Consider the following 27,518-nt stretch of genomic DNA (forward strand, 5'->3'; position numbering starts at 1 on the left):
AAGTTCACACTTAATTGTCCTCACTGCAAGGTGAGCTGATTACCATTTTTTCTCCTTCCCTGCAATTGGCCAGCAAGACTTTGGTTCATCCTGTTGTGTGGACAACATTAATCGACTGACAGGTTCCCTTTAAAGCAATAATATAGAAAAAATGGACTGGTTTGGAGAATATCAACAGGATACAGTGTCCAGATGTCATACTGAAAAATTCTAGAATTTCGGAGTTATGCACCTGTGCATTTATATTAACACCCCTTCAACTTAGAACATGCACCTGAAAAGGGACCAGGATGTACCTGATAAACTTCTAATTTGGCATTAATAGAGAGATTGATGACTTTTTGTATGTCCCTGTCTAAAATAAATTTCTTTTCTCTCTACAGTATAATGAATGCATAGTTCTCATATCTATCTTCACATTGGCAATATTGTGGTTCTAACATCCACTCCACACATGCAATAAATAAAATAAATATGAACGCACGTGTATGGAATAGAATACATTTATCTAGAAAAAATAAACCCCAGCTAATAACATAGCAGATCTGTCTTGTGTGAAGCTTCTTCAGCATCCTGCACAGGCTGAGAGTTCCTAGAGCTCTGTAACCTGTAAGCAGGCACACAGCATTCTAGTATATGGGAGGGAGCAGGGGCGTGCTGAGGATCCTGTCTGTGATCCCTTCTCCAGCTTCTTCATACAAGTCTAGCTGCTGGGATACGGAGAACTCTTCTATTACCCAGAAAAGGAAAGATGAGACTTGACCACAAAGAACTCTTCTATTGCTCTCCAAGTTTCCACATCATCTCTGAAGAGAATTTATAGGACTAGACCCTTAATGAAGAATGCCCAAGAAAATATGTTATGTGGACCAGAAATTCAAGAGAACATCTATTTCCTTTTTTTCCAGCTCTACCATAAAATGGAATTCAGACCTTATTTTTTTCTTGGGTGAAGCCTACACTGCAGTCCTCATTGCCTATTATTTGGGGCACATTAGATCACTCTATAAAAGGTGATGATTTGTAGACCAGATTCTTCAAGCTTGCACCTGTGCCCTGATATGTTCAATAGCTGAATTTCTCTAAAGGTCAACATATAATTCTCTAGTGGAAATGAAGAAATCTCATATGCTTTTTTGGAATCTTCATGGTGAGAATATCCCCCAACTTTATTTATGGCCAGGTGAGAACCATGTCCAGTGAAATATATTCAGACAATATAACTAAGGGTTTTTACTATAATTCTACCTGGCCAGAAGACCCCATTTATCTTTTCCCAATTCCAGTCCTTACTGGAATAACTGTGGTTTGTGTTCTCCTGTTTATTATTGGGATATTTGGTAATATCATGACAATGTTAGTGGTGTCTAAGTACAAGGATATGAGGACTACAACTAACCTTTATCTCTCTAGCATGGCATTCTCAGACCTTCTCATCTTTCTCTGCATGCCACTTGACTTGTACAAGCTCTGGCAATATAGACCTTGGAATTTTGGAAGCCTTCTTTGCAAGCTGTTCCAATTCATCAGTGAAAGTTGCACTTACTCCACAATTCTGAATATCACTGCTCTAAGTGTGGAGAGATATTTTGCCATCTGTTTTCCTCTGAAAGCTAAGGTGGTCATCACCAAAGGCAGAGTGAAACTGGTCATATTTGTTCTTTGGGCAGTATCTTTTGTTAGTGCTGGACCTATCTTTGTCTTGGTCGGGGTTGAACATGAGAATGGGACCAATCCTCTAGAAACAAATGAATGCAAAGCAACAGAGTATGCAGTCAAGTCTGGACTCCTCACCATCATGGTGTGGACATCAAGTGTCTTCTTCTTCTTGCCTGTCTTCTGCCTCACTGTTCTGTACAGCCTTATTGGAAGGAAATTGTGGAGAAGGAAGATGGACTCTCTAGGACCCAGTGTCACTCACAGGGACAAGAATAACAAACAGACTGTCAAAATGCTAGGTAGGAAAGCCATTTGTGATATTTATGTCTTGTGCTTTATAACTTTTCATTATATTAATTTAGACTGTCACTATGAGAAATCTTATGCTCACCTAAACCCTAAATATACAATTACTAAAGCTGTGCACATTATTCACTGTGGGGACAAATAGAACCGATTATATTGATTGTATGTATCTTTTGAGAATTTGATGGTTTGTTGATATATTCTGATAATATCAGAACATTTATCAGTGTCTATAACATCATCTTTAGCTCACTTTTTTATGTTTACTACCAGTGACTAAAAATCTATCATTATCATCTAGTTCTCTCTCCATCATCTATTTACTGTATTTATCATACTTGTATAGCGTCAGTAACTTACAGACATAATCCTCACTGTCCCCAATGGGGCTCACAATCTAAATTCCCTTTCAGTATGTGTGGAAGGAAACCCAAGAACCCACAGGAAACCCACACAAACACTGGGAGAACATACAAACTGTTTGCAGGTGTTGTCCTTGGTGGCATTGGAACCCAGGACCCGAGTGCTGCAAGGCTGCAGTGCTAATCACTGAGCCACCATTGAATCTTTTTTTCTTTCCATGTCTAGTATTTATAGCTTTTTTGTATTGCATTTGGTTACTAATTGGCCTTTAACCCCTACATGACATGCACCATGCATGTACTGCGCATGTCATGTCCTTCCATTTGATGTGGACTCCGGCTCTGAGCCCACATCTTTCCCGACACACGTCAGCTGTTTTGAACAGCAGACATGTGCCTCTAACAGCTGCAGGTGGAATCGCAATCCACCCATGGCTGTTAACCTGTTAAATGCCACTGTCAATCTCTGACAGAGGCATTTAACTTGCACTTACCAGAAGCGAGTAGGAAATCCTGCCCACGTGGTCGCGGGTCACTGATGGGTCAGTATGACAATCAAATGTCTCCAGCAGACCTCTACGGTTGTCAGCACTCATAGCAATCTGATCTCAAGCGATCTGATCATCACCTGTGTGTAGCAGAGACCTTTGGATTATCACAGCTTCTAGTCTCCCATGGAGACTCTTAAAGCAAGTGAAAAGTAAAAAAAAGTTTTTAAAAATAGTTAAAAAAGTTAAAAGTTTAAATCACCCCCCTTTCGCCCTATTAAAAATAAAATAATAAAAAAACTAAAAAAATACACGTGTATGGCATTGCCACGCTCAGAATCGTCCAATCTATCAAGATATAAAAAGTATCAATCTGATCGGTAAATGGCGTAGCGAGAAAAAAAGTCAAAATGCCAGAATTACGATTTTTTGGTCACCAAAACATTGCATTAAAATGCAATAATCAAATGCGATCAAATGATCGTATCCACATAAAAATGGTTTCATTAAAAATGTCAGCTCAGCACGCAAAATATAAGCCCTAACCGAACCCGAGATCATGAAAAATGGAAACGTTACTGGTCTCGGAAAATGACGCAATTTTTTTTTTAACCACAATTTGGATTTTTTTTTACCACTTGAATAAAAAAGAATCTAGACATGTTTGGTGTCTATGTACTTGCAATGACTAGTGATGAGCGAATATACTCGTTACTCGAGATTTCTCGTGCATGCTCGGGTGTCCTCTGAGTATTTTTTAGTGCTCGGAGTTTTAGTTTTTCTTGCCGCAGCTGAATGATTTACATCTGATAGCCAGCTTGATTACATGTGGAGATTCCCTAGCAACCAGGCAACCCCCACATGTACGGTACTTATGCTGGCTAACAGATGTAAATCATTCAGCTGCGACAAGAAAAACTAAATCTCCAAGCACTAAAAAATACTCGGAGGACACCCGAGTGTGCTCGAGAAATCTCAAGTAACGAGTATATTCGCTCATCACTAGTAATGACCTGTAGACTCATAATTGCAGGTCAGTTTTAGCATTTGTTGAACATGGTAAAAAAAATCCAAAAAACAGTTGTGGAATTGCACTTTTTTGCAATTTTATGGCACTTGGAATTATTTTCCTGTTTTCCAGTACACAATATGGTAAAACCAACGGTGTTGTTCAAAAGTACAACTCATCGCGCAAAAAGCAAGCCTCACATGGCCATATTGACTGAAAAATTAAAAAAAATAGCTCTGGGAAGAAAGGGGAGCGAAAAACAGAAACGCAAAAATGAAAAAGGGCTGTGGCGTGGAGGGGTTAACCATCTGTTGGCACAATGACAAAAACATCTTTGCAAATTTTTTTCTAGCATTTAAACACGCATGAAAATACCATTTGCAGTTTAAATGGTATTTTATGATCTTTTTACATACATTTTGGTCATTTTTTTAGTTGTACTTGCAAATCTTTTTATATAGTTGTGTAGTGAAAAATGCCTTAAAGGGAACCTGTCAGCAGATTTTGCCGCTATAAGATGCGGCCACTGCCTTTCAGGGCTTATCTACAGCATTCTATAATGCTGTAGATAAGCCCCTGGTCCGACCTGCAAGTGAAGAAAAATAAGTTATATTATACTCACCCATGGGGGGGGCAGTCCGGTACGATAAATCTACAGCGCTCTGCATTTTGCGATAAACACCACAAAAAAACATAGCAAACCAAAACATTATATATGCAGATTTTACAACATTTTACTATGGATTTTTATCAGGCCTCCTTGCAAAATCAGCTAAATTCTGTATGTGAAACCAGCCAAAAGCAGCCATACGATTCATTCTATTGTCAAAATGAGAATAAAATGTTTCGCTGTGGTCTCCATGGGGAGCAGTAATTGGGCTCCCCACCATTCAGTGACTCTTCGTCTTATTAGTAGTTTGTGACTCCTCAAAGAAAATAATCTTTCCTTAGGACGTTGATTATTATGGCTATACCAAGAATAGAAGAATTGTCCTCCGCTCATAAATATTTGTGCTTGCATATATATTAGAATGCATTGGCTCCTATGGGAGAAATAGCTTAAATTGCGCTACAAGTGTTTACAACTGTGTAAACTTATTTTGTGTGTTTACAGAGATGGCGGAAAGCCAGTATAAAACTGAATGCTGATGAGAATGCACAATTCATTGCTGCTCTAAACAGAGTGCAGGGAAGTCATACATGGAGTGTATTGGAAGAGCACAGTCACACATTGCCTCCTCACACGGTGGTCTGGGACCCCCAGATAACGCACTGCGGAATGATAATCAACACTTTTGAATGCTCCATTTCTCCTCACCTAATTCTGAAGATCATTTGTAGTCCCGTTCATCTTAGTCTTCTTTCTTCATGAATATAAAGCCCAAAGAGCAGTGAACACTGACCGAGTACATCGCAGGAGTATGGGCACGTAAATAATGGGTTGGACTCCATCATTAAACATATGGAGACTTATGAATGTCACGTTAAACACACGCTTCCCTTTTAGTCCGAAGTCACATGGACTATTCCGACCTGATAAGATCGTTATCATTGCCACATGGCTTAAAAGAGTATCCATCGATTTTCTTTTTTCGATAAATCAGCAATTAGCAACTTTGTAATATATCTTAGAAGAGAAATCTGCGTCTTTCTCCTCTTGGACTGAACGTTCATTCTCAGAATTCTCCTTTCACAGATAAAAACCTAGGAGATGACAGTTGGTGCTTACAACGTTCTATGGAGAAGTTTTCAGGAGAACTTGCAGCAGAATATCTATGTTTAAGGCTGCTGTCACACTAGCAGTATGTGGTCAGTATTTTACATCAGTATTTGTAGCCAAAACCAGGAGTGGAACAATTAGAGGAAAAGTATAATAGAAACATATGCACCACTTCTGGATTTATCACCCACTCCTGGTTTTGGCTTACAGGTACTGAGGTAAAATACTGACCAAATACTGATCGTGTGACGGCAGCCTTACTCTAAGGCCGGCGTCACACTAGAGAGTTTTATGGACGTATGAGAGGCGCAAAAACTACGCATTGCACACGGACCAATGATTCTCTATGGTGCAGCTCCTATCTGCTGTATATTTCTCAGCCGTTTTTTACGGGGTGAGAAAATTGCAGCATGCTACGTTTGTCAGCGTATTGCACCAAAAATCCACCAATGAAAGTCTATGAGGGCAAGAAAATTACGGATTACACACAGACCATCAGTGTCACTTGCGAGAAATACGCAGCAGTGTTCTAGAGAAAAGCCGGCAATTCAGTGCGGTGTAGAGTAAAATCACACTGACAGGTTAGAACAGAATAGATAGAGTAAATGTCTACACATAGGATATATATATATATATATATATATATATATATATATATATATATATAGTCAGTGAGACACATATATATATATTTATATATACCGTATATACTCGAGTATAAGCAGACCCGAGTATAAGCCGGCCCCCCTAATTTTGCCACAAAAAACTGGGAAAACTTATTGCCTCGAGTATAAGCCTAGGGTAGGAAACGCAGCATTTACCGATGAATTTCAAAAATAAAAATAGATGCTCCATACCGTTCATTATTGCCCCATAAGATGCTCCATATAAAGCTGTGCCACATATAATGCTCCATACTGTTCATTATTGCCCCATAGATGTGCCATATAAAGCTGTGCCATATAGTGCTCTGCACCGTTCATTATTGCCCCATAGATGTGCCATATAAAGCTGTGCCATATAGTGCTCTGCACCGTTCATTTTTGTCCCATAGCTGTGCCATATAGTGCTCTGCACCGTTCATTACTGCCCAATAGCTGTGCCATATAGTGCTCTGCACTGTTCATTATTGCCCCATAGCTGCCATATAGTGCTCTGCACCGTTCATTATTGCCCCATAGCTGTGCCATATAGTGCTCTGCACCATTCAGTATTGCCCCAGAGCTGTGCCATATAGTGCTCTGCACCGTTCATTATTGCCACATAGCTGTGCCATATAGTGCTCTGCGCCGTTCAGTATTGCCCCATAGCTGCCATATAGTGCTCTGCGCCGTTCAGTATTGCCCCATAGCTGCCATATAGTGCTCTGCGCCGTTCAGTATTGCCCCATAGCTGCCATATAGTGCTCTGCGCCGTTCAGTATTGCCCCATAGCTGCCATATAGTGCTCTGCGCCGTTCAGTATTGCCCCATAGCTGCCATATAGTGCTCTGCGCCGTTGATTATTGCCCCATGGCTGCCACATAGTGCTCTGCGCCGTTCAGTATTGCCCCATAGCTGCCATATAGTGCTCTGCGCCGTTCATTATTGCCCCATAGCTGCCATATAGTGCTCTGCGCCATTCAGTATTGCCCCATAGCTGCCATATAGTGCTCTGCACCGTTTATTATTGCCCCATAGCTGCCATATAGTGCTCTGCGCCGTTCAGTATTGCCCCATAGCTGCCATATAATGCTCTGCGCCATTCAGTATTGCCCCATAGCTGCCATATAGTGCTCTGCGCCGTTCAGTATTGCCCCATAGCTGCCATATAGTGCTCTGCGCCGTTCATTATTGCCCCATAGCTGCCATATAGTGCTCTGCGCCGTTCAGTATTGCCCCATAGCTGCCATATAGTGCTCTGCACCGTTCATTATTGCCCCATAGAAAGCTGTGCCATTGCTGCTGCTGCAATAAAAAAAAAACGCCATACTCACCTCTCTTGCTTGCAGCTCCCAGCGTCCGGTCCCGGCGTCTCTCCGCACTGACTGATCAGGCAGAGGGCGCCACTCACACTATATGCGTCATCGCGCCCTCTGACCTGCACAGTCAGAGCGGAGAGACGTTGGGGAGATGGAGCGGCGCCTGGCGTGTGGAACGGGGACAGGTGAATATTACATACTTACCTGCTCCCGGCGTCCCGCTCCCTCTGCCTGTCACATGGTCTTCGGTGCCGCAGCCTCTTCCTCTATCAGTGGTCACCGACACCGCTAATTAGAGAAATGAATATGCGGCTCCACCCCTATGGGAGGTGGAGCCGCGTATTCATTTCTCTAATGAGCGGTCCCACGTGACCACTGAAGAGGAGAAGAACTGCAGCACCGAAGACCGTGGGACTGGCAGGGGGAGCGCCAGGATCGCCGGGACTAGGTAAGTATGCCTCAGCGCCCTCTCCCCCTCACCCGCCGACCCTGCCGCCCACCGTGACTCGAGTATAAGCCAAGAGGGGCACTTTCAGCCCAAAATTTTGGGCTGAAAATCTAGGCTTATATTCGAGTATATACGGTATTTATATTTAATACAGCGCTAGATAGCATAAAAGCTGGTAATTCAATTGCCGGCTTTTGCTATCTCCTTATCAAACCCGACAGGATATGAGACATGGTTTACATACAGTAAACCATTTCATATCCCTTATAGTTTTGCATATTCCTCACTACTGTTAGTAGAGTCTGTGTGCAAAATTTAGGGGCTCTAGCTGTTAAAATAAAGGGTTAAATCATGGAAAAAACTGGCGCCAGAGTGGGAAAGCCAGTGACTGAGGGCAGATATTAATAGCCTAGAGAGGTTATTGCCCCCCCCCCCCCCCGACTAAAAACATCTGCCCCCAGCCACCCCAGAAAAGGCACATCTGGAAGATGCACCTATTCTGACACTTAGCCTCTCTCTTCCCACTCCCCTGTAGTGGTGGGATATGGGATAATAAAGGGTTAATTCCACCTTGCTATTGTAAGGTGACATTAAGCCTGGTTAAAAATGGAGAGGTGTCAATAAGACACCTATCCATTATTAATCCAATAGTAGTAAATGGTTAATAAAACACACACACTTTAGGAAAAAAGTAATTTATTGAAATAAATACACAAGGTGTTGTAATAGTTTATTATACTCTTAATCCAAATGGCGACCCTCGTTCTGTAAAAGACAAAAAAGAAAAAAGCAACAATATCCAATACCTTTCAGGCGCTCAGTCACGGCCCACGCTGTACATCCATCTGAAGGCGTTAAAAATTTTTACAGCCAGGAGCCTGCTAATGCAGCTGTACTCCTGGCTATAAAATCTGGGAAATGAATTGAAATCAGGGGAACGTAGCTTCGTAGACTTGTGGTGCTGCGCCCCCTGCTGGTATAAACTCATATGAACTTGAGCGTGGGAATTTTTCTGAATATTTTCTCACGCTAGAGTTCATATGAGTTTATACCAGCAGGGGGCGCAGCACCGTAAGTCTATGATGCTACGTTCCCCTGATTTCAATTCATTCCCCAGATTTTACAGTCAGGAGCACAGCTGCATTAGCAGGCTCCTGGCTGTAAAATTTTTTAACCCCTTCAGATGGATTTACAGCGTGGGACGTGACTGAGCACCGGAAAGGTATTGGATATTGTTGCTTTTTTCTTTTTTGTCTTTTACAGAACAAGGGTCATCATTTGGATTAAGAGTATAATAAACTATTACAACACCCTGTGTATTTATTTCAATAAAATACTTTTTTTCTTAATGTGTGTGTGTTTTATTAACCATTTACTACTATTGGATTAATAATGGATAGGTGTCTTATTGACACCTCTCCATTATTAACCAGGCTTAATGTCACCTTACAATAGCAAGGTGGCATTAACCCTTTAATAACCCATATCCCACCTCTACAAGGGAGTGGGAAGAGAGAGGCTAAGTGCCAGAATAGGCGCATCTTACAGATGTGCCATTTCTGGGGTGGCTGGGGGCAGATATTTTTAGCCGGGGGAAGGGGGCAATAACCATGGTCCCTCTCTAGGCTATTAATATCTGCTCTCAGTCACTGGCTTTCCCACTCTGGTGGAGAAAATGGCGGAGGAACCCACGCCAGTTTTTTCCGCAATTTAACCCTTTATTTTAACAGCTATGGCCCCCAAATTTTGCTCACAGACTCTACTAACATTAGTAGTGAGGAATATGCAAAAATATAAGGGATAGGAGATGGTTTACTGTATGTAAACCATGTCTCATATCATGTCGGGTTTGGGAAGGAGATAGCAGAAAAGCCGGTAATTCAATTGCCGGCTTTTGCTATCTTGCTCTGTATGTAATATGAATATATATATATATATATATGTATATGTATATGTATATATATATATATATATATATATATATACCGTATATACTCGAGTATAAGCCGACCCGAGTATAAGCCGACCCCCCTAATTTTGCCACAAAAAACTGGGAAAACTTATTGACTCGAGTATAAGCCTAGGGTGGAAATGTAGCATTTACCGGTGAATTTCAAAAATAAAAATAGATCATTATTTCCCCATAGCTGTGCCATATAGTGCTCTGCACCGTTCATATTGCCCCATAGATGCTGCACAGATGCCCCATATAGTGCTGTGTGCCGTTCATACTGCCCCCATAGATGCTGCACAGATGCCCCATATAGTGCTGTGTGCCGTTCATACTGCCCCCATATAGTGCTGTGTGCCGTTCATACTGCCCCCATAGATGCTGCACAGATGCCTCATATAGTGCTGTGTGCCGTTCATACTGCCCCCATATAGTGCTGTGTGCCGTTCATACTGCCCCCATATAGTGCTGTGTGCCGTTCATACTGCCCCCATATAGTGCTGTGTGCCGTTCATACTGCCCCCATATAGTGCTGTGTGCCGTTCATACTGCCCCCATATAGTGCTGTGTGCCGTTCATACTGCCCCCATATAGTGCTGTGTGCCGTTCATACTGCCCCCATATAGTGCTGTGTGCCGTTCATACTGCCCCCATATAGTGCTGTGTGCCGTTCATACTGCCCCCATATAGTGCTGTGTGCCGTTCATACTGCCCCCATATAGTGCTGTGTGCCGTTCATACTGCCCCCATAGATGCTGCACATAAATCTGTGCTGCTGCTGCTGCTGCAATGAAAAAAAAAAACCACATACTCACCTCCCTTGATTGCAGCTCCCATCGTCCGGTCCCGGCGCCTCCATCTTCCCGGCGTCTCTGCTCTGACTGATCAGGCAGAGGGCGCCGCACACACTATATGCGTCATCGCGCCCTCTGCCTGAACAGTGAGAGCGCAGACGCCGGGAAGATGGAGGCGCCGGGAAGATGGAGCGACACCCGGCGGCTGGAACGCGGACAGGTGAATATAACATACTTACCTAGTCCCAGCGATCCTCGCGCTGTCCCTGCCTTCCTCCCCGTCTTCTGTGCTGCAGCATCTTCCTGTCAGCGGTCACCGGCACCGCTGATTAGAGAAATGAATAGGCGGCTCCGCCCCTATGGGAGGTGGAGCCGCTTATTCATATCTCTAATGAGCGGTCCCACGTGACCGCTGAAGAGGGGAAGACGCTGCAGCACAGAAGACGGGGAGGAAGGCAGGGACAGCGCGAGGATCGCTGGGACTAGGTAAGTATACCTCAGCGCCCTCACCCCCTCACCCGCCGACCCCACCACTACCGTGACTCGAGTATAAGCCGAGGGGGGCACTTTCAGCCCAAAAATTTGGGCTGAAAATCTCGGCTTATACTCGAGTATATACGGTATATATGTTTTCACGAATATTTGAGCCCATGGATCCATTCTATGTCCATTTTGCAAGCCGGAGAGAAAATCTCACCATACGGATGCCATACGGATTACATACGGAGGATGCTATGCGCAAAATACGCTGACACACCCTGCCTACGTATGACATACGGATCACTATTTTGGGATCATTTCTGCGTATTAAACCTGTAAAATATGGACCGTAGTTCCCTACGCTGAGTGTGACGCCGGCCTAACTGTCATCTCGTATCTCATTATTGAGGAAATCTGTCTTCGCTGAATACAGATTTTACAGATTTTACATATGAATTGAGACTAAAAAAAAATCAATCCAGGAGGTAAGAGAAGCAAATGTCTCTAATAAGATATATTACAAAGTTGCTTATTTTCCTGAATATTATTTATGAAATAGAAATTTAAACAGCGGTTACTACTCAGAGCAGCGGTCTGGCCTTCAGTCCCTTAGTGGCCTGGGAGAGCTGAACATGTATACTGCCACCAGCACCTGCTGCTAATGTGAATGACACAGCAAGACACGTTATCTCTATATTTAAGTTGCTTTTTAGCAAACAGCAGGGACTATGGTTATAAATTGTATTTGAAGAAGTCCCTAATTATAATCTTTGCACTTGAAAACAACTGTTCTCAGTAGTTTATCTTGACATGTCTGAAACAATCTGTTTTTAAGATAAGCCTGTCAACATACTTCACCCTGCAATACATTATTAAAGAGATTTGTTAGACCTGATGTACCTGGTGTACTTACTTTATATGTCCATATCAGAATATAGATGCATACTCCTTTTTTGAAAGTTTTCACGCTTGATATTAAATATTGATTTTAAACTGATCATTTTAAAAAGATAAACCTGTAAAATTGTATATAAATCAGCTATCCCCGAGGCACTGACCCCTGAGATCTTTGCTGACTTCAGTGAAAATCGATTATACAGGATTAGGCTGGTTTCACATTTGCGTTTTTTGCCGCTGCGTTTTAACGCATATAAACGCATACGTCTTGTTTTCCTATATTTAACATTAAAAACGCATGCGTTTTTTTTGTACGCGTTTGGCCGCGTTTGTCGACGCATGCGTCGTTTCGATGCTTGCGTTTTGGTGCGGAAATGCAACATGTAGGAATTTCTAGAGGCTTTTTTTTGCCGCAAAAAAAGCATGCGTTCGATTGCATCAAAAAAACGTATTGCTGTCTATGTAAACGCATGCGTTTTTAAGCACATGCGTTTGGTTGCGTTTTTGAATGCATGAGTTTCAATAGAGAAAAACAAGTCTATACACTGATAAGCCACCCCCACAATCAAGATGATAAAGGGATCCAAACCCTAACCCTAGCCCTAACCCTAACACTAACCCTAGCCCTAACCCTAACCTTAGCCCTAGCCCTAGCCCTAACCCTAACCCTAACCCTAGCCCTAACCCTAGCACTAACCCTAACTCTAAACCTAACCCTAACCCTAACCCTAAATCTAAACTTAACCCTAACCCTAACCCTAACGCTAACCCTAACCCTAATGAGAAAATGGAAATAAATACATTTTTTTAATTTTTTAATTTTTCCCTAACTAAAGTTGATGAAGGGGGTTTGATTTCTATTTATAAGGGGTTTTTCTAGTGGATTTTTATGATTGGCAGCTGTCACACACTGAAAGACGCTTTTTATTCCCAAAAAATATTTTTTGCGTTACCACATTTTTCCATATTTTGGTCCACAGAGTCATTTTTATTTTATTGGTAACATTTTCGGGCACGTGACATTTTTGATTGCATTTTATTCCAATTTTTGTGAAGCAGAATGAACAAAAACCAGCTTGTGAAATTTCTCATCATGCGTACCAAAAGCGCAAATGCAGGAAAAAACGCATGTAAACGCATACAAACGCGGCGTCTAAAAAATGCTGCGTTTGTACGCGTTTATATGTGTTTTTTCCACCACTTGCAGATGCGTTTAAAACGCTGTGGCTTTAAACGCAAATGTGAAACCAGCCTTAATTGTTTCATTCTTCTCCCTTTGCTTCCCCTGGAGATAAGCAACACATAGTGTATCGTTGCCACTTATTCCTGTTCTGTTGAAATTGCCACCGCATTCAATGAACTGTTGTCGTACGTGAGTTTTCTTTTATTGTATCAGGAATATTATTACTCTAAGGTCATATTCACAGACAGCTGTACTTGAGCACAGAGGCCTAATGCTGAACTGTAGTTAATGTGATTTACAACATGGTGTCTACGACACACTGCTTTATGACACTGTAATAAGCCCTAGTCATTTTGATGAGGAAAATCACAGCCCTTAAAACAATATTTTACATATGGTACCATGCAGTTTTCCACAGCTCCAGGAATATGTTTGCACACTTGTTGTTTATATTTTTTAAATGAAACTACAATTGCAATCTCATCAAAATCTTCATGGTAAAAAAGTGCATGATTCCTGCATCACCATTACTGCTTTGGTGAATATATCATGACAGGCCACCTTATGAAGCTATATGGCCAACTATGAAATAGGGTAAATAAACTTAAAGGGAATCTGCCATCCGTTTTTTACTACATAATCTGAGGCTAGCATGAGGTAGGGGCTGAGAAACTGATTTCAGAGATGTGTCACTTTTTAGGCCATGTGTTGTTGTTTTCATACAGTTAAGGTTTTATCACCAAGAGATTATCTTTGTTCAGACCAGCTCCCTCGTGCCAAATAGTCTGACCACGCCCCCTACACTGATAAGCAGCTTACTGTCAATAGACAGTGTACAAAAAAGCTGTGATGTGGACTGGTTCAGCTCCTGATTGTGTGCATACCCCCAACAGCTGCACACAATAAACTAAGCAATATATCATTGGAATAAGCATTTTTTTCCTACATCAAGCTGCTGTCTGATGAGGTAGCAAAAACCTGGTGACAGATTCACTTTAAAGGGAAAAAAAAGTCCTACCTGTGTATCTCATATCTAATGCTTTTTGTTGAGAAATCATCTTTATGTGAATGACCTCTTCCAGGCTCTGGGGAGGACGCTGTCTCTGGAGATTATTTTACATGAAAGGAGTTACCCGTATGATGTGTAATGGCCGCTCTCTGTTCACCTGATCTCACTGCAGAGCTGTGTGTAATTGTACCTGACACATCTGCAGGTTCCTCTCAGCTTCCATCTCATAGGCAGACATGGTTGCAATATTGTTACAATACAGCAGATATCAGAGACCCACCAAAAATGTTTTTGCAAGATGACAAAGTTTTCCTGTTCTGTGTTAGTTATTTGTCTCACGCGGGTAACTCCCCCTTTTATTTAAAATAATTTTCTGAGGCAGAATTATTTTCCAAAAATAAAAAACAAGTAATACCTGCGCTGAGTAACAAAAAAATCCTCCAAACCACACAATTTATGTTGTCAAAGAGAAAGAATTTCTATAGGTTACCATACCAAAATAACCAGAGTATACCCGTGGTATGGATAAGTGTCCTATTTCATAGGATACCAGGAGCGTTTTGGTTATCAAATGGGTAAATAAATTGTTACCTTTGAATAATCAGGGACCTGAAGAAGGAACACGGTAGTTCCGAAACGCGTAGGATTTGGTCCTCGCTGCTCTCCTTAGCCTAGTCACGTGTTTACTCACGTGACCGTGACGTCACGGAAGGTCCTGCTTCGGCAGAGGACCCAGCGGCTACTCCAGCGCTCAATAATCCCAAGCGGGGAGCGTGCTTTGAGCATTCTGCCGCCGGCCGGGGCAGCGCACAGAGCGGCTCCACCTGAAGACACACACCGGAACGACGGACGCAGCGGACTCAACCCAGAGTGGCTTTATCTGAAGACATAAACCGCAGTGGACATAGCCTAATAGGACAATTGCAGGAAGCCTGCCAGTTTCTTTCATACTACGGATGCAATGGACATGATTCAGTAAGACCATCACAAGGGGCCGGTTAATTCCACTGATTATTCAAAGGTAACAATTTATTTACCCATTTGATAACCAAAACGCTCCTGGTATCCTATGAAATAGGACACTTATCCATACCACGGGTATACTCTGGTTATTTTGGTATGGTAACCTATAGAAATTCTTTCTCTTTGACAACATAAATTGTGTGGTTTGGAGGATTTTTTTGTTACTCAGCGCAGGTGTTACTTGTTTTTTATTTTTGTATATAGATTACGATACAAAAAGGTGGAATTGTATCATTACTTGCTGCCGAGTTTCTTAAGGGTTGAAGCGCTACTGGTCTTTTTATAGAAACAGAATTATTTTCCAGGCAGCTTCCTCCCCAGAGCCTGGAAGAGGTCATTTACTTATAAGAAAAACATGGATTTTTCTGGAATAAGACATCAGATCGCAGATATCAAGGGATTGTTGTATTTGATCAGGGTAATTTCGATGTTTTGGGTTGTCATTATGAAAACATAGTAGTTTGCCAATAAATGGCTTCACCCAACCACTAGCCATGAGTGGAGTTAAAGTTTTGGTGTTATTCATATTCTCTGAAAAAAGGCCAAGAAAGCAAAAATTCTGCCGGGGTATGTAAACTTTTGAGAACAACTGTATATACACATATAATACATAGATATATAGATGTCAGTGACACACACATGTATGTATATATAACATAGAAGAAAAGCCGGCAATTCATCTGCCATGTACTGTAAAATCACTGCAGGAGCCGACAGGATAGAAGAGATGGATTACATACAGTAAATACCTATAGAATAGATAGATATAAACCGTAGATGTCAGTGACAAATACAATTAGTGCAGTGCGTGTGCAAATTACTGTACATGTATTTAATTAATAAAAGATTATTTTTCAGAAAAAAATTACATGGGCTCCCGCACAATTTTTGTAACCAGCAGAGGGAAAGCCAACAGCTGTGTGCCGATGTTTATAGCCTGGGAAGGGGTAATACCCATGGAGCTTCCCAGTCTATTAATATCTGCTCACAAATGTATACTTAGTCTTTACTGGGAAATTTTCTCACGTCGCTCACATTGACGTCACAAAGGTGAAATGAGTTCATTGGCTGTGAACTTGCAGGACCTGTCAGATGGCACCGTGAGCAGGAGAACTTTCTCATGCTCTCGGTGCCATCAGATAGGTAATAGGAGTTCACAGGGAGATGCTTGCTGTTTACAGAAACACTGGTCGTTAAGTGAATCAGACTTGTGCTTGCCCTGATTTTTGTGTGGAGAATCACTCGTGAGAACTGGTGCATAGATTGCTATAGAGCAGGGCCGGACTGGCCATTGGGCATTTCTGGCAAATGCCAGAAGGGCCGATCGTTGTAATGGACCGCTTGATATATCGCCCCCTCAGAGGGCATTCCAGAGCTCACTTCAGCAGCCAGCACGCCAGGCAGCATTTGCTTGCCTTGCGCACTTGATCGCGCCGCACTAGAAAGGAGGAAGTGGGCAGTCTGATGTCCTGATCACTAGCGCTGCAGTGAGGTAACTTGGAAACAGGATGGGGACCGCGCTGTGCTGTTCTGGCCATGCCTCCCACCGCAGCTTGTGATCCGGACATCAGACTGCCCACTTCATCCTGTCTAGTGCGGTGGCAGGGCATGAAAGTATTTACAAAGCATTGAAGATGTCTCTGATGGCAGTGACAGAACATAGGGAGACTGCAGCAGTACGTTTCTGTGTAATCGCGGACAGGGACGGAGGATGGTTAGCCGCCGATGCACGATGCCAATGGTTGGGTGAGGGTGCAAATAATTTTCTATACACTGAAATTTTTTTTACCATGCTGGGTTCAGCCTTTCAAAAAAGGGGTGTGCCGTGCAGGAGAAGAACACTGGCCAATGAGCATCAGATTGATAGAAGAGCTGATTGGCCAGTGTTCCTGTCCTCCTGCACTGCGCGCCTCTGAGGGAGAGAACCTGCAACCAAGTTGCAAGGTCAGCTATATCTACCTGTGTGTGCTCCCAGGAACAGAAAGAGAAGCAGCTAAATTCCTCATGGTCACATCTTCTCCTGCTCTTGTCCACAGACCTGACAGAGAAGGAGAGAGTGGGGGAGGTTATGTGAAAGAGCTTGCTGTGAGCAGAAGGAGCTGCGCATGTATATCGGCCTCTCCTGCAGCATAGAGGAGTGTGTGTGTTGTGTGTGTAGTATCTGTAGTGTGTGTGTGTGTTACCTGTAGTTTGTAGTGCATTCCTCCTAACTTTTGAAGAAGGCAAAGAGGGACAAAGTTTGCGGCACGTGCAGCGCGCCATGGCAAATGTTAGGCCATGCCTCTGACCACACCCATTTCACAACTAGTCACACCCATATACATGCTCCAACCACACCCATTTAGCACTACTAATCCCACTGTTTCATAAACAATAATTATAAACAGAAAAAAATATGGCCACACAGTGCTCCATACTGTATAATGGCCACACATGATGCTCCATGCTGAATAATGGCCCCACATGATGCTCAATACTGTATAATGGCCACACAGTGCTCCATACTGTATAATGGCCCCACATGATGCTGCAAACAGTATAATGGCCCTGCATGATACTCAATACTGTATAATGGACACACACAGTGCTCCATAATTTATAATGACCCCACATGATGCTGCGTACAGTATAATGGCCCCACATGGTGCTCCATACAGTATAACAGGCCCACATGATGCTGCATACTGTATAATGGCCACACATGATGCTCCATACTGTATAATGGGCCCACATGATGCTCCATACTGTATAATGGGCACACATGATGCTTCATACTGTATAGTGGCCACACATGATGCTCCATGCAGTATAATGGGCCCACATGATGCTTCATACAGTATAATGGCTCCACATGATGCTCAATACTGTATAATGGCCACACAGTGCTCCATACTGTATAATGGCCCCACATGATGCTGCATACAGTATAATGGCCACACTGCTCCATACTGTATAATGGCCCCATATGATGCTCCATACTGTATAATGGCCCCACATGATGCTCAATACTGTATAATGGCCACACAGTGCTCATACTGTATAATGGCCCAAAATAATGCTGCGTACAGTATAATGGCCCCACATGATGCTTATTACGGTATAATGGCCACACAGTGCTCCATACTGTATAATGGCCCTACATGATGCTGTGTACAGTATAGTGGCCCCACATGATGCTCAATACTGTATAATGGACACACAGTGCTTCATACTGTATAACGGCCCCACATGATGCTGTGTACAGTATAATGGCCATACATGATGCTGCGTACAGTGTAATGGCTCCTTGTGATGCTCCATACAGTATAATGGGCCATCATGATGCACCATACAGTATAATGGCCCCACATAATGTTCAATACTGTATAATGGCCACACAGTGCTCCATACTGTGTAATGGCCACAAATGATGTTGCGTACAGTATAATGGCCCTACAAGATGCTGTGTACAGTATAGTGGCCCCACATGATGCTCCATACAGTATAATGGGCCCACATGATGCTGCATACTGTATAATGGCTCCACTTGATGCCTGGGTACAGTATAATGGCCCCACATGATGCTGGGTACAGTATAATGGCCCCACATGATGCTGCGTACAGTATAATGGCCACACATAGTTACCCCACCCCCATCATTGCCTTCTCCCCAACCCCCATCATTGCCTTCTCCATCACCACACACACACACACCTACACACACACCTCTCACCGTGCTCCCTGGCCACAGCCAGCAGCCTTCTCTCAATGCTGAATGATGTCATCCAGCCATGCCACTGACTGCTCACATTGCTGCAGCTCAGGTACACCACTTATAACGACCTCTCCGTGTCTCCTGTGCCAATCAGTGTCAGAGCGAGGAGAAATATCTGCTCTGATCCGACACAGCTAGCGATCACGCTAGCAGTTTAAAGCAGCAATACATTTGGTCAGAGGCCATGTGGGTAAAGAAGGATCCCGGCCGGGACAGCGGGATACAGTCTCAAAATCGGGACTGTCCCGCTGGATCCGGGATGGTTGGAAGTTATGCACATGCGACTCCGCTCTGTACACACACACATGGCTCCACTCTGTACACATCGTACACACGCGGCTCCGCTCCATACACTTTGTACACACGCAGCTCCACTCGGTACACATCATACACATGCAGCTCCATTCCATGCACCTCGTACACACGCGGCTCATCTCCATACACCTCATACACACACGGCTCCAATCCGTACATATTGTACACACATGGCTCCGCTCCATAAACCTCATACACACACGGCTCTGCTACATCCACACTGTAAACCCCTCCTGACCCCACACATAAACTTACCCTCATCTAGCACCATAACCACCAGCACAGCAGAGTCCTGCATACACGGAGGCCCCTGATCATGTGACCCCTGACTCCTCCCCTCCTGTGACCTCATCACAAGTCCTGGCGCACAGAGCAGCCATCCAGATCTGTTGTATGAAAGCTGCAGAGGAAGTTTCCAGATGTCTCTTAGCAACCAGTCTGTAGCTAATGGATCATAGTGCAGAGCGGGAAAAGTAAGATCCTGGCCGTGACAGTGGGACTGAGTCTCAAAATTGGGACTGTCCCGCTGGACCTGGGACGGTTGGGAGGTCTGGAGTGTGTGTGAGGTATCTGAAGTGTGTGTGTGTGTGTGGGGTATCTGTAGTGTGTGTGTGTGTGTGTGGTATCTGTAGTGTGTGTTTGTTACTTGTGTGTGAAGTTTCTGTAGTGTTTATGTGTGTTACTTGTGTGTGAGGTATCTGGGTATCTGTAGTGTGTCTGTGGTATCTGTAGTTTGTGTGGTATCTGTAGTGTGTGTGTGTGTATACAAACTTGTCCAGTATGCATAAGAAGCATAATGAGTCCAGCGCCTCTCACTCCAGCACACCTCATCAAGCCCTGAATCATAGCTCCCAACCGTTCCTCATACTGCGGAACTGACTCTACTTCTCCTGCACAGCCAACATGAGAATCAGCCAACACGCCTTTGTAATAGGCCACGCCCCCTCTGTATATTCTTCCCATGCAGTGGTTCAGAGAGGGAGAGAGGACATTCTGAGGTATGTATGTGTGTGCGTGTGTGTGTGTGTGTGTGTGTGTGTGTGTGTGTACTGCACACATACATGCAGCTGGCCCTGCTGTGCTTACAGTAAAAGTCATTATAACCAGGAGTAGTGGCAGCAGTTAGAGCAATCTAGTGCAGCCTGTTAGTCATAGGCACAGCATATATATATATATATATATATATATATATATATATATCCTTTATATACTACAGAAGTTATGGAGTGGACCAGTAGATGGGGTGTTGTCTGCGTGCATGCAGAGTTCGCAGAGCTGGAATACATTGCAATGTGCAGGATCTGTGAGGCAGCAGTGTGGACAGCGGCAGGTGGTGAAATCTTTGCCTGTATTGTAAGCAGAGCTGCTGGGACACATCTACAGCCCTGTTGTGAATTCTGTGGCAGAGCTCCCTCCTGTGGTCACAAGTGGTACTTCGGCTGATTCTCTCTATGAGCTTCCGTTGGTGGAGAAGAGTGGTACTGCGGCTTCTGAGTTTCCTTCCTCAGGTGAGGTGGGGAAGTCGTTAGGTGCTGCTCTATTTAACTCCACCTAGTGCTTTGATCCTGGCCTCCAGTCAATGTTCTAGTATAGGACTTGCTTCCTCCTGGATCGTTCCTGTGGCCTGCTGCTCTGCATAGCTAAGTTCCGCTTTTGTTATTTTGTTTGCTGTTTTTTTCTGTCCAGCTTGCTTATTTGGTTTTTCTTGCTTGCTGGTAGCTCTGGGACGCAGAGGGTGTACCTCCGTGCCGTTAGTCGGTACGGAGGGTCTTTTTGCCCCCTTTGCGTGGTTGTTTGTAGGGTTTTGTGTTGACCGCAAAGTTACCTTTCCTATCCTCGCTCTGTTCAGAAAGTCGGGCCTCACTTTGCTAAATCTATTTCATCTCTACGTTTGTCTTTTCATCTTAACTCACAGTCATTATATGTGGGGGCTGCCTTTTCCTTTGGGGTATTTCTCTGAGGCAAGGTAGGCTTATTTTCTATCTTCAGGCTAGCTAGTTTCTCAGGCTGTGCCGAGTTGCATAGGGAGCGTTAGGCGCAATCCACGGCTGCCTCTAGTGTGGTTGGAGAGGATTAGGGATTGCGGTCAGCAGAGTTCCCACGTCTCAGAGCTCGTTCTATGTTTTTGGGTTATTGTCAGGTCACTGTATGTGCTCTGACTTCTATGTCCATTGTGGTACTGAATTACCTTATCATAACACAGCCCCGACTGTACACTGGCATTGTCATGTGTGGCCATTATACAGTATGGAGCATCATGTGTGGTCATTATACAGTATGGAGAATCATGTGTGGTCATTATACAGTATGGAGCACTGTGTGGTCATTATACAGTATGGAGCATCATGTGTGACAATTATACTGTATGCAGCATCATGTGGAGCCATAATACAGTATGCAGCACTGTGTGGTCATTACACAGTATTGAGCATCATGTGGGGCCATTATATAGTATGGAACACTGTGTGGGCATTATACAGTATGGAGCACTGTGTGGCCATATTTTTTAATGTTTATAACTATTGTTTATGAAACAGTGTGATCTGCACTGCTAAATGGGTGTGGTTGAGACATGGATATGGGTGTGACTAGTTGTGAAATGGGTGTGGTCAGGGGCATGGCCTAAAATTTGCTGCAGCGCACTGCGCGCGCCACTACCTTTGTCCCTTCTTCAAAAGTTGGGAGTTATGGTGGTATTGCCTTCCTCACGGGGAGTGTGATGCCATGCCTGGAAGCAAGGAAGGATCCCTTTAACAGGTGACACATACACACAACACTGTTCTGACTCCAGGCCAGAAGGAGGAGCTCTGATCCAGTATGTGGGTGGCTTCCCTATATATTCTGGCTGGAGGAGGAGTGAGGTAGTCAGTCAGCAAGAGAGCTGGAGCCATGCAGACATGAGGTTCTGCAACTCCTGTCAGATCAATCTGTAGAGAGTGTGAGGGAGAAGGAGCACAGGAGAAGTGAGGAGCAGGAGGGGAGCTGTGACTGAGCTCCCTCCACGCTGAAGCGCAAGAACCGGACACCAGGAGGCTGTGTGGGACTGTATGCCCTACAGCAGAAACCGGAGGGCAGGAGATTTCAAGTTGCCTGTCCACAACTACACCTGAAGGCACAGCAGCATATAGAGCCCAGAGTTGCCGCAACTAGGGACACCTGTAAAAGGCTTGCGTTGCCTGCCATGAGGGTACTGTCCTAGGTCAGAGAGAGAGAGGATCTTGTGAGAAGCCTCAGGCAGCAATGGACGCACACTACAGCGCAGTAAGGAAGGCTCCCAACCCCACCTGGTTAAAGGGGCTCCAATTCGCTTCCAGGCTGCCCAGACCTCTGCATCACCTGTGATCCGTACCCTGGACTGTGGCTGTATACCACCACTAAAAGGTAAAGAGACTGCAACCTTGTGTCCTCCAATTCTTTCCAGCACTACATCGTCTGTCATCTATACCCACTACACCGGGAGCCCTGGGGATTATTATTATTATTTATTATTATAGCGCCATTTATTCCATGGCGCTTTACATGTGAGGAGGGGTATACTTAATAAAAACAGGTACAATAACCTTGAACAATAAGGCTATGTGCACACGATGCGAATTTTGCTGCGGACCCGCAGCTGCGGGTCCGCAGCAGTTTCCCATGAGTTTACATTACAATGTAAACCTATGGTAAACAGAAAACGCTGTGCCCATGCTGCAGAAAAAAACGCTCGGAAACGCAGCTGTTTACATTCCGCACCATGTCACTTCTTTATGCGGATTCCGCAGTGGTTTTACAACTGCTCCAATAGAAAACCACAGTGAAATCCGCACAAAAACCACGGTAAATCCGCGATAAATCTGCAGCAAAAATACAGCGTTTTTGCCTTGCAGATTTATCAAATCCGCTGCAGAAAAATCTGCAGAGGACCATTATACGTGTGCACATACCCTAAAAGTCGCAACTGGTACAGGAGGAGAGAGGACCCTGCCTGCAAGGGCTCACAATCTACAAGGGATGGGTGAGGATACAGTAGGTGAGGATACAGCTGGTCATGCAGTGGTTTGGTCGATCAGTGGTTTCTGCAGGTTGTAGGCTTGCCGGAAGAGGTAGGTCTTCAGGTTCTTTTTGAAGGTTTTGATGGTAGGTGAGAGTCTAATATGTTGTGGTTGTGGGATCAAGCTTCACCTGTGGTAAGCCATATCATCCCTGCTGCAGTGCAATCATCCCTAGTGTACCCCTTTAAGCAGCGTCGGTCACCCCTGACCGAGTACCACAGGTTGCATCACGAACATTCTTTATTCAAAACAACCCCTTTAAAGACCTTCCCTTTAACTTGAACACCCAGGGCCACGGACCGGGTCACTGCCACCGTGACCACCCCTTTAACAACCACCGCACCCGGCCCGAGTACCCCAAGGTGCTAGAAGGCACTCCACAAGCTATAGCACTTACCGAATAAGCTGCAGAGTGAACTCAGATACTTGGATCACTTCGGCTGATCAGCTGTTCGGCTCTGCAGCTGCATGTGACTAGCCTGTGTGACAGTCACAACACATGCATGGAGAGCCCAATAAACAGGTCAGTCCATAGCATCAATTCCTTCATCATGCATTAACTGCTGACACACTTCAGCCACATGAGGCCTAGCATTAATATGCATCAGAAGGAATCCAGGGCCCACTGCACCTGCATATAGTCTCAGAATTGGTCTGAGGATCTCATCCCTTTACCTAATAGCCATCAGGGTACCTCTGGCTAGCACATTAAGGGCTTTGCGGCCCTCCAAAGAAATAATTCCCCACCATAACTGACCCACTGCCAAATCGGTCATGCTGGAGGATGTGTGCAAAGTGTGAAACTGCTCTCATCCGTGGGCGCCAATGTCGAATCTGCCATTCTTGGTGTGGGCTGCAAGCTCAACACCCACTTGTGCACATCAAGCCCTCATACCACCCTAATGGAGTATGTTTCTGATATTTTGAGCAGACACATGGATGTTGATGTTAGTGGCCTGCTGGAGGTCATTTTGGAGGGCTCTGGCACTGCTCCTCCTGTTCCATCTTGCACAAAGGAGGAGGTAGCAGTCCTGCTGCTTGATTGTTGCCCTTCTATGGCCCCCTCCACGTTTCCTGGTGTACTGGCCTGTTGCCTGGTATCTGCTTCATGCTGTGGACACTGTGCTGGCTTCATGCTACCTTACCTCTAGGGGTGAGAGCATTTACACAACTGAGCATTATTTCCTTGTCTTTAGGCAATTACACTGAAGTTGGATAAGACTGTAATTTGATTTTCCATTTTGATTTTGCATATCAAATAAATATTATTAATAATAATAATAATAATAATAATAATAATAATTTCATTCCACATTCATACCTCCATTGCATATTAATTTTGATTTACATTGATAATTTTTATGTTTTATTGTTCTCAACGCATTCCACTATGTAGTGAATAAAGATTTGCAATTGAAAGATTTCATTCGGTGATATCTAGGATGTGATATTTTAGCGTTCCCTTTATTTTTTTGAGCAGTGTATATATACTCACCTACAGTAGGGAAAATAAGTGATTGATACACTGCCGATTTTGCAAGTTTTCTCACCTACAAAGAATGGAGAGGTCTGTAATTTTTATCGTACACTTTATCGTGCACAAAAAAAAAATCCAGAAAATCACATTGTATGAATTTTACATAATTAATTTGCTTTTTATTGCATGAAATAAGTATTTGATCACCTACTGACCAGCAAGTATTCTGGCTCTCACAGACCTGTTAGTTTTTCGTTAAGAAGCCCTCCTCTGCTGCACTCATTGCCTGTATTAATTGCATCTGTTTGACCTTGTTACCTGTGTAAAAGATACCTGTCCACACAATCAATCACACTCCAACCTCTCCACTATGGCTAAGACCAAATAGCTGTTTAAGGACACCAGGGACAAAGATGTAGACCTGCTCAAGGCTGGGATGGGCTACAGGACAATAGGCAAACTGCTTGGTAAGAAGGCAACAACTGTTGGTGCAATTATTAGAAAATAGAAGAAGCACAAGATGGCTGTCAATATTCATCGGTCTGAGGCTCCATGCAAAATTTCGTTTTGTGGGATAACGATTCTGAGAAAGGTCAGGAATCAGCAGAGAACTTCATGGGAGGATCTAGTCAATGACCTCAAGAGATGTGGAACTACAGTGTCAAATATTACTGTTAGTAACACACTACGCCATCGTGGATTAAAATTCTGCAGGGCACGCAAGGTTCTGCTCACACTAGCACATGTCCAGGCCTGTTTAAAGTTTGCCAATGATCATCTGGATGATCCAGAGGAAGCATGGGAGAAGGTCATGTGGTCAGATGAGACCAAAATAGAACTTTTTTGGTATCAACTCTACTTGCCATGTTTGGAGGAAGAAGAAGGATAAGTATAATCTTGAGAACACCGTCTCAACCATGAAGCATGGTGGGGGAAACATCATACATTGGGGGTGCTTTTATGCAAAGGACAGGACAACTGCACTGTATTGAAGGGAGGATGGATGGGGTCATGCATCGTGAGATTTTGGCCGACGACCTACTTCCCTCAGTAAGTGCATTGAAGATGGGTCATTGCTGGGTCTTCCAGCATGACAATGACCAGAAACACAGCCAGAACAACTAAGGAATGGCTCCGTATGAAGCATTTCAAGGTCCTGGAGTGGCCTAGCCAGTCTTCAGACTTCAACCCAATAGAAAATTTTTGGAGGCAATTTAAACTATTTTGCCCAGCACAGCCCCGTTACCTAAAAGATCTGGAGAAGATCTGTATGGAGGTGTGGGTCAAAATAACTTCTGCAGTGTGTGCAAGCTTGATCAAAAACTACAGGAAGCATCTGACCTCTGTAATTACAAAGTTTTCTGTACAAAATATTAAGTTCTGTTTTTCTATTGTATCAAATACTTATTTCATGCAATAAAATGCAAATTAATTATGTAACAATCATGCAATGTGATTTTCTGGTTTTTATTTTTAGATTCTGTCTCTCACAGTTGAAGTGTACCTACGATAAAAATTACAGACCTCTCAATTCTTTGTCGGTGGGAAAACGTGCAAAATGGGTAGTGTATCAAATACTTATTTTCCCCACTGTACATGTATGCTGTATATAACCATTATTTATCTTCAGTTTATTTTACATTGTGCACCAAAAACAGTATATGGGAGCCATACAAGAGCCCATAGTAGAGTGATGTGATGGGCCATACGCAGTTATAGCAGGAACCTTTTAGAAAAGAGCAGAGGAGGATAAAGGTGGGAGTTCTCTACCACATGTAGACCGACACACTGAACACTATGAAGTTGGATTGTAATCACCATTGTATTTAATGCCTTTCTCTCTCTTTTTCAGCTGTCGTGGTGTTTGCCTTCATCCTGTGCTGGCTACCATTCCACGTGGCACGCTACCTGTTCTCTAAATCCTTTGAAGCAGGATCCTGGGAAATAGCTCTGATCAGCCAGTATTGTAACTTGGTATCTTTTGTGCTTTTTTACCTGAGCGCTGCCATTAACCCTATTTTGTACAATATCATGTCAAAAAAATATCGTGCAGCTGCCTGCAGACTATTCCGACTAAAGAAAGTCTGCAGAAAAGCACCTTACCAGATGAATGATGAAAGTTCCCCTGCCTGGACAGAGTCCTACGTGAGCTCATGACTGGAGACATCTGTACAAGGTCCTGCCTTCTGCCTGACAACACTGAAGCCATACTGTTCCAGAAACACCTTGTAGGATCCATAAGTTGTGCTGTGTTTAATCGTAACACACTATAGTACCTCAGGATTAAAACGCTGTCTATGTGTGATGGAAAGCCTGGCCACTGATTTGCACCAGTGAAAACTTTAATATCCATTCCTTTTTTTAGAGTGATATTTTCCTCAGTGAAAGCGATATCTTTTGTATTGGTTTCTTGGAAAGGGTGCTCAAGGCAAAAAGGTTCTTATGTGGGGCTTTCATACGTTCATACTGTATTTATGAAGCTATAACCTATATGTCTGAAGAGCTGCCATGAGCTGTCAGCTTTCTGTAGTACATTGCACATGTTTTATGCACTCCCTATGCTTGGTGTCCAAAGAATAATGGTCCTCAGTACAGTAAGTATAATGTTTTATGTCATGTGATAATAGCAAGGACAATAAAATCTTAAGC

General features: G+C 43.6%; 1 protein-coding gene across 1 annotated transcript; it reads left to right on the top strand.

Annotated features, from left to right (window-relative positions):
- The first annotated feature begins 720 nt into the window (after positions 1 to 720).
- On the top strand, positions 721 to 27,518 carry GHSR (growth hormone secretagogue receptor). Its single transcript, XM_069768061.1, has 2 exons — positions 721 to 1,958; positions 26,722 to 27,518. The coding sequence occupies exons 1-2, from the start codon at positions 1,148 to 1,150 to the stop codon at positions 27,024 to 27,026; spliced, it is 1,116 nt and encodes a 371-aa protein (XP_069624162.1). The 5' UTR covers positions 721 to 1,147; the 3' UTR covers positions 27,027 to 27,518.

This window comes from Ranitomeya imitator, chromosome 5, assembly GCF_032444005.1.
Source record: "Ranitomeya imitator isolate aRanImi1 chromosome 5, aRanImi1.pri, whole genome shotgun sequence".
NCBI classification, from domain to species: domain Eukaryota; kingdom Metazoa; phylum Chordata; class Amphibia; order Anura; family Dendrobatidae; genus Ranitomeya; species Ranitomeya imitator.

Excerpts from the sequence above, each read along its gene's own strand:
- GHSR (XM_069768061.1), top strand. The coding sequence starts at position 1,148 with ATGGTGAGAATATCCCCCAACTTTATTTATGGCCAGGTGAGAACCATG. Across the intron at positions 1,959-26,721 it reads ACAGACTGTCAAAATGCTAG|CTGTCGTGGTGTTTGCCTTC; the intron begins GTAGGAAAGCCA and ends TCTCTTTTTCAG.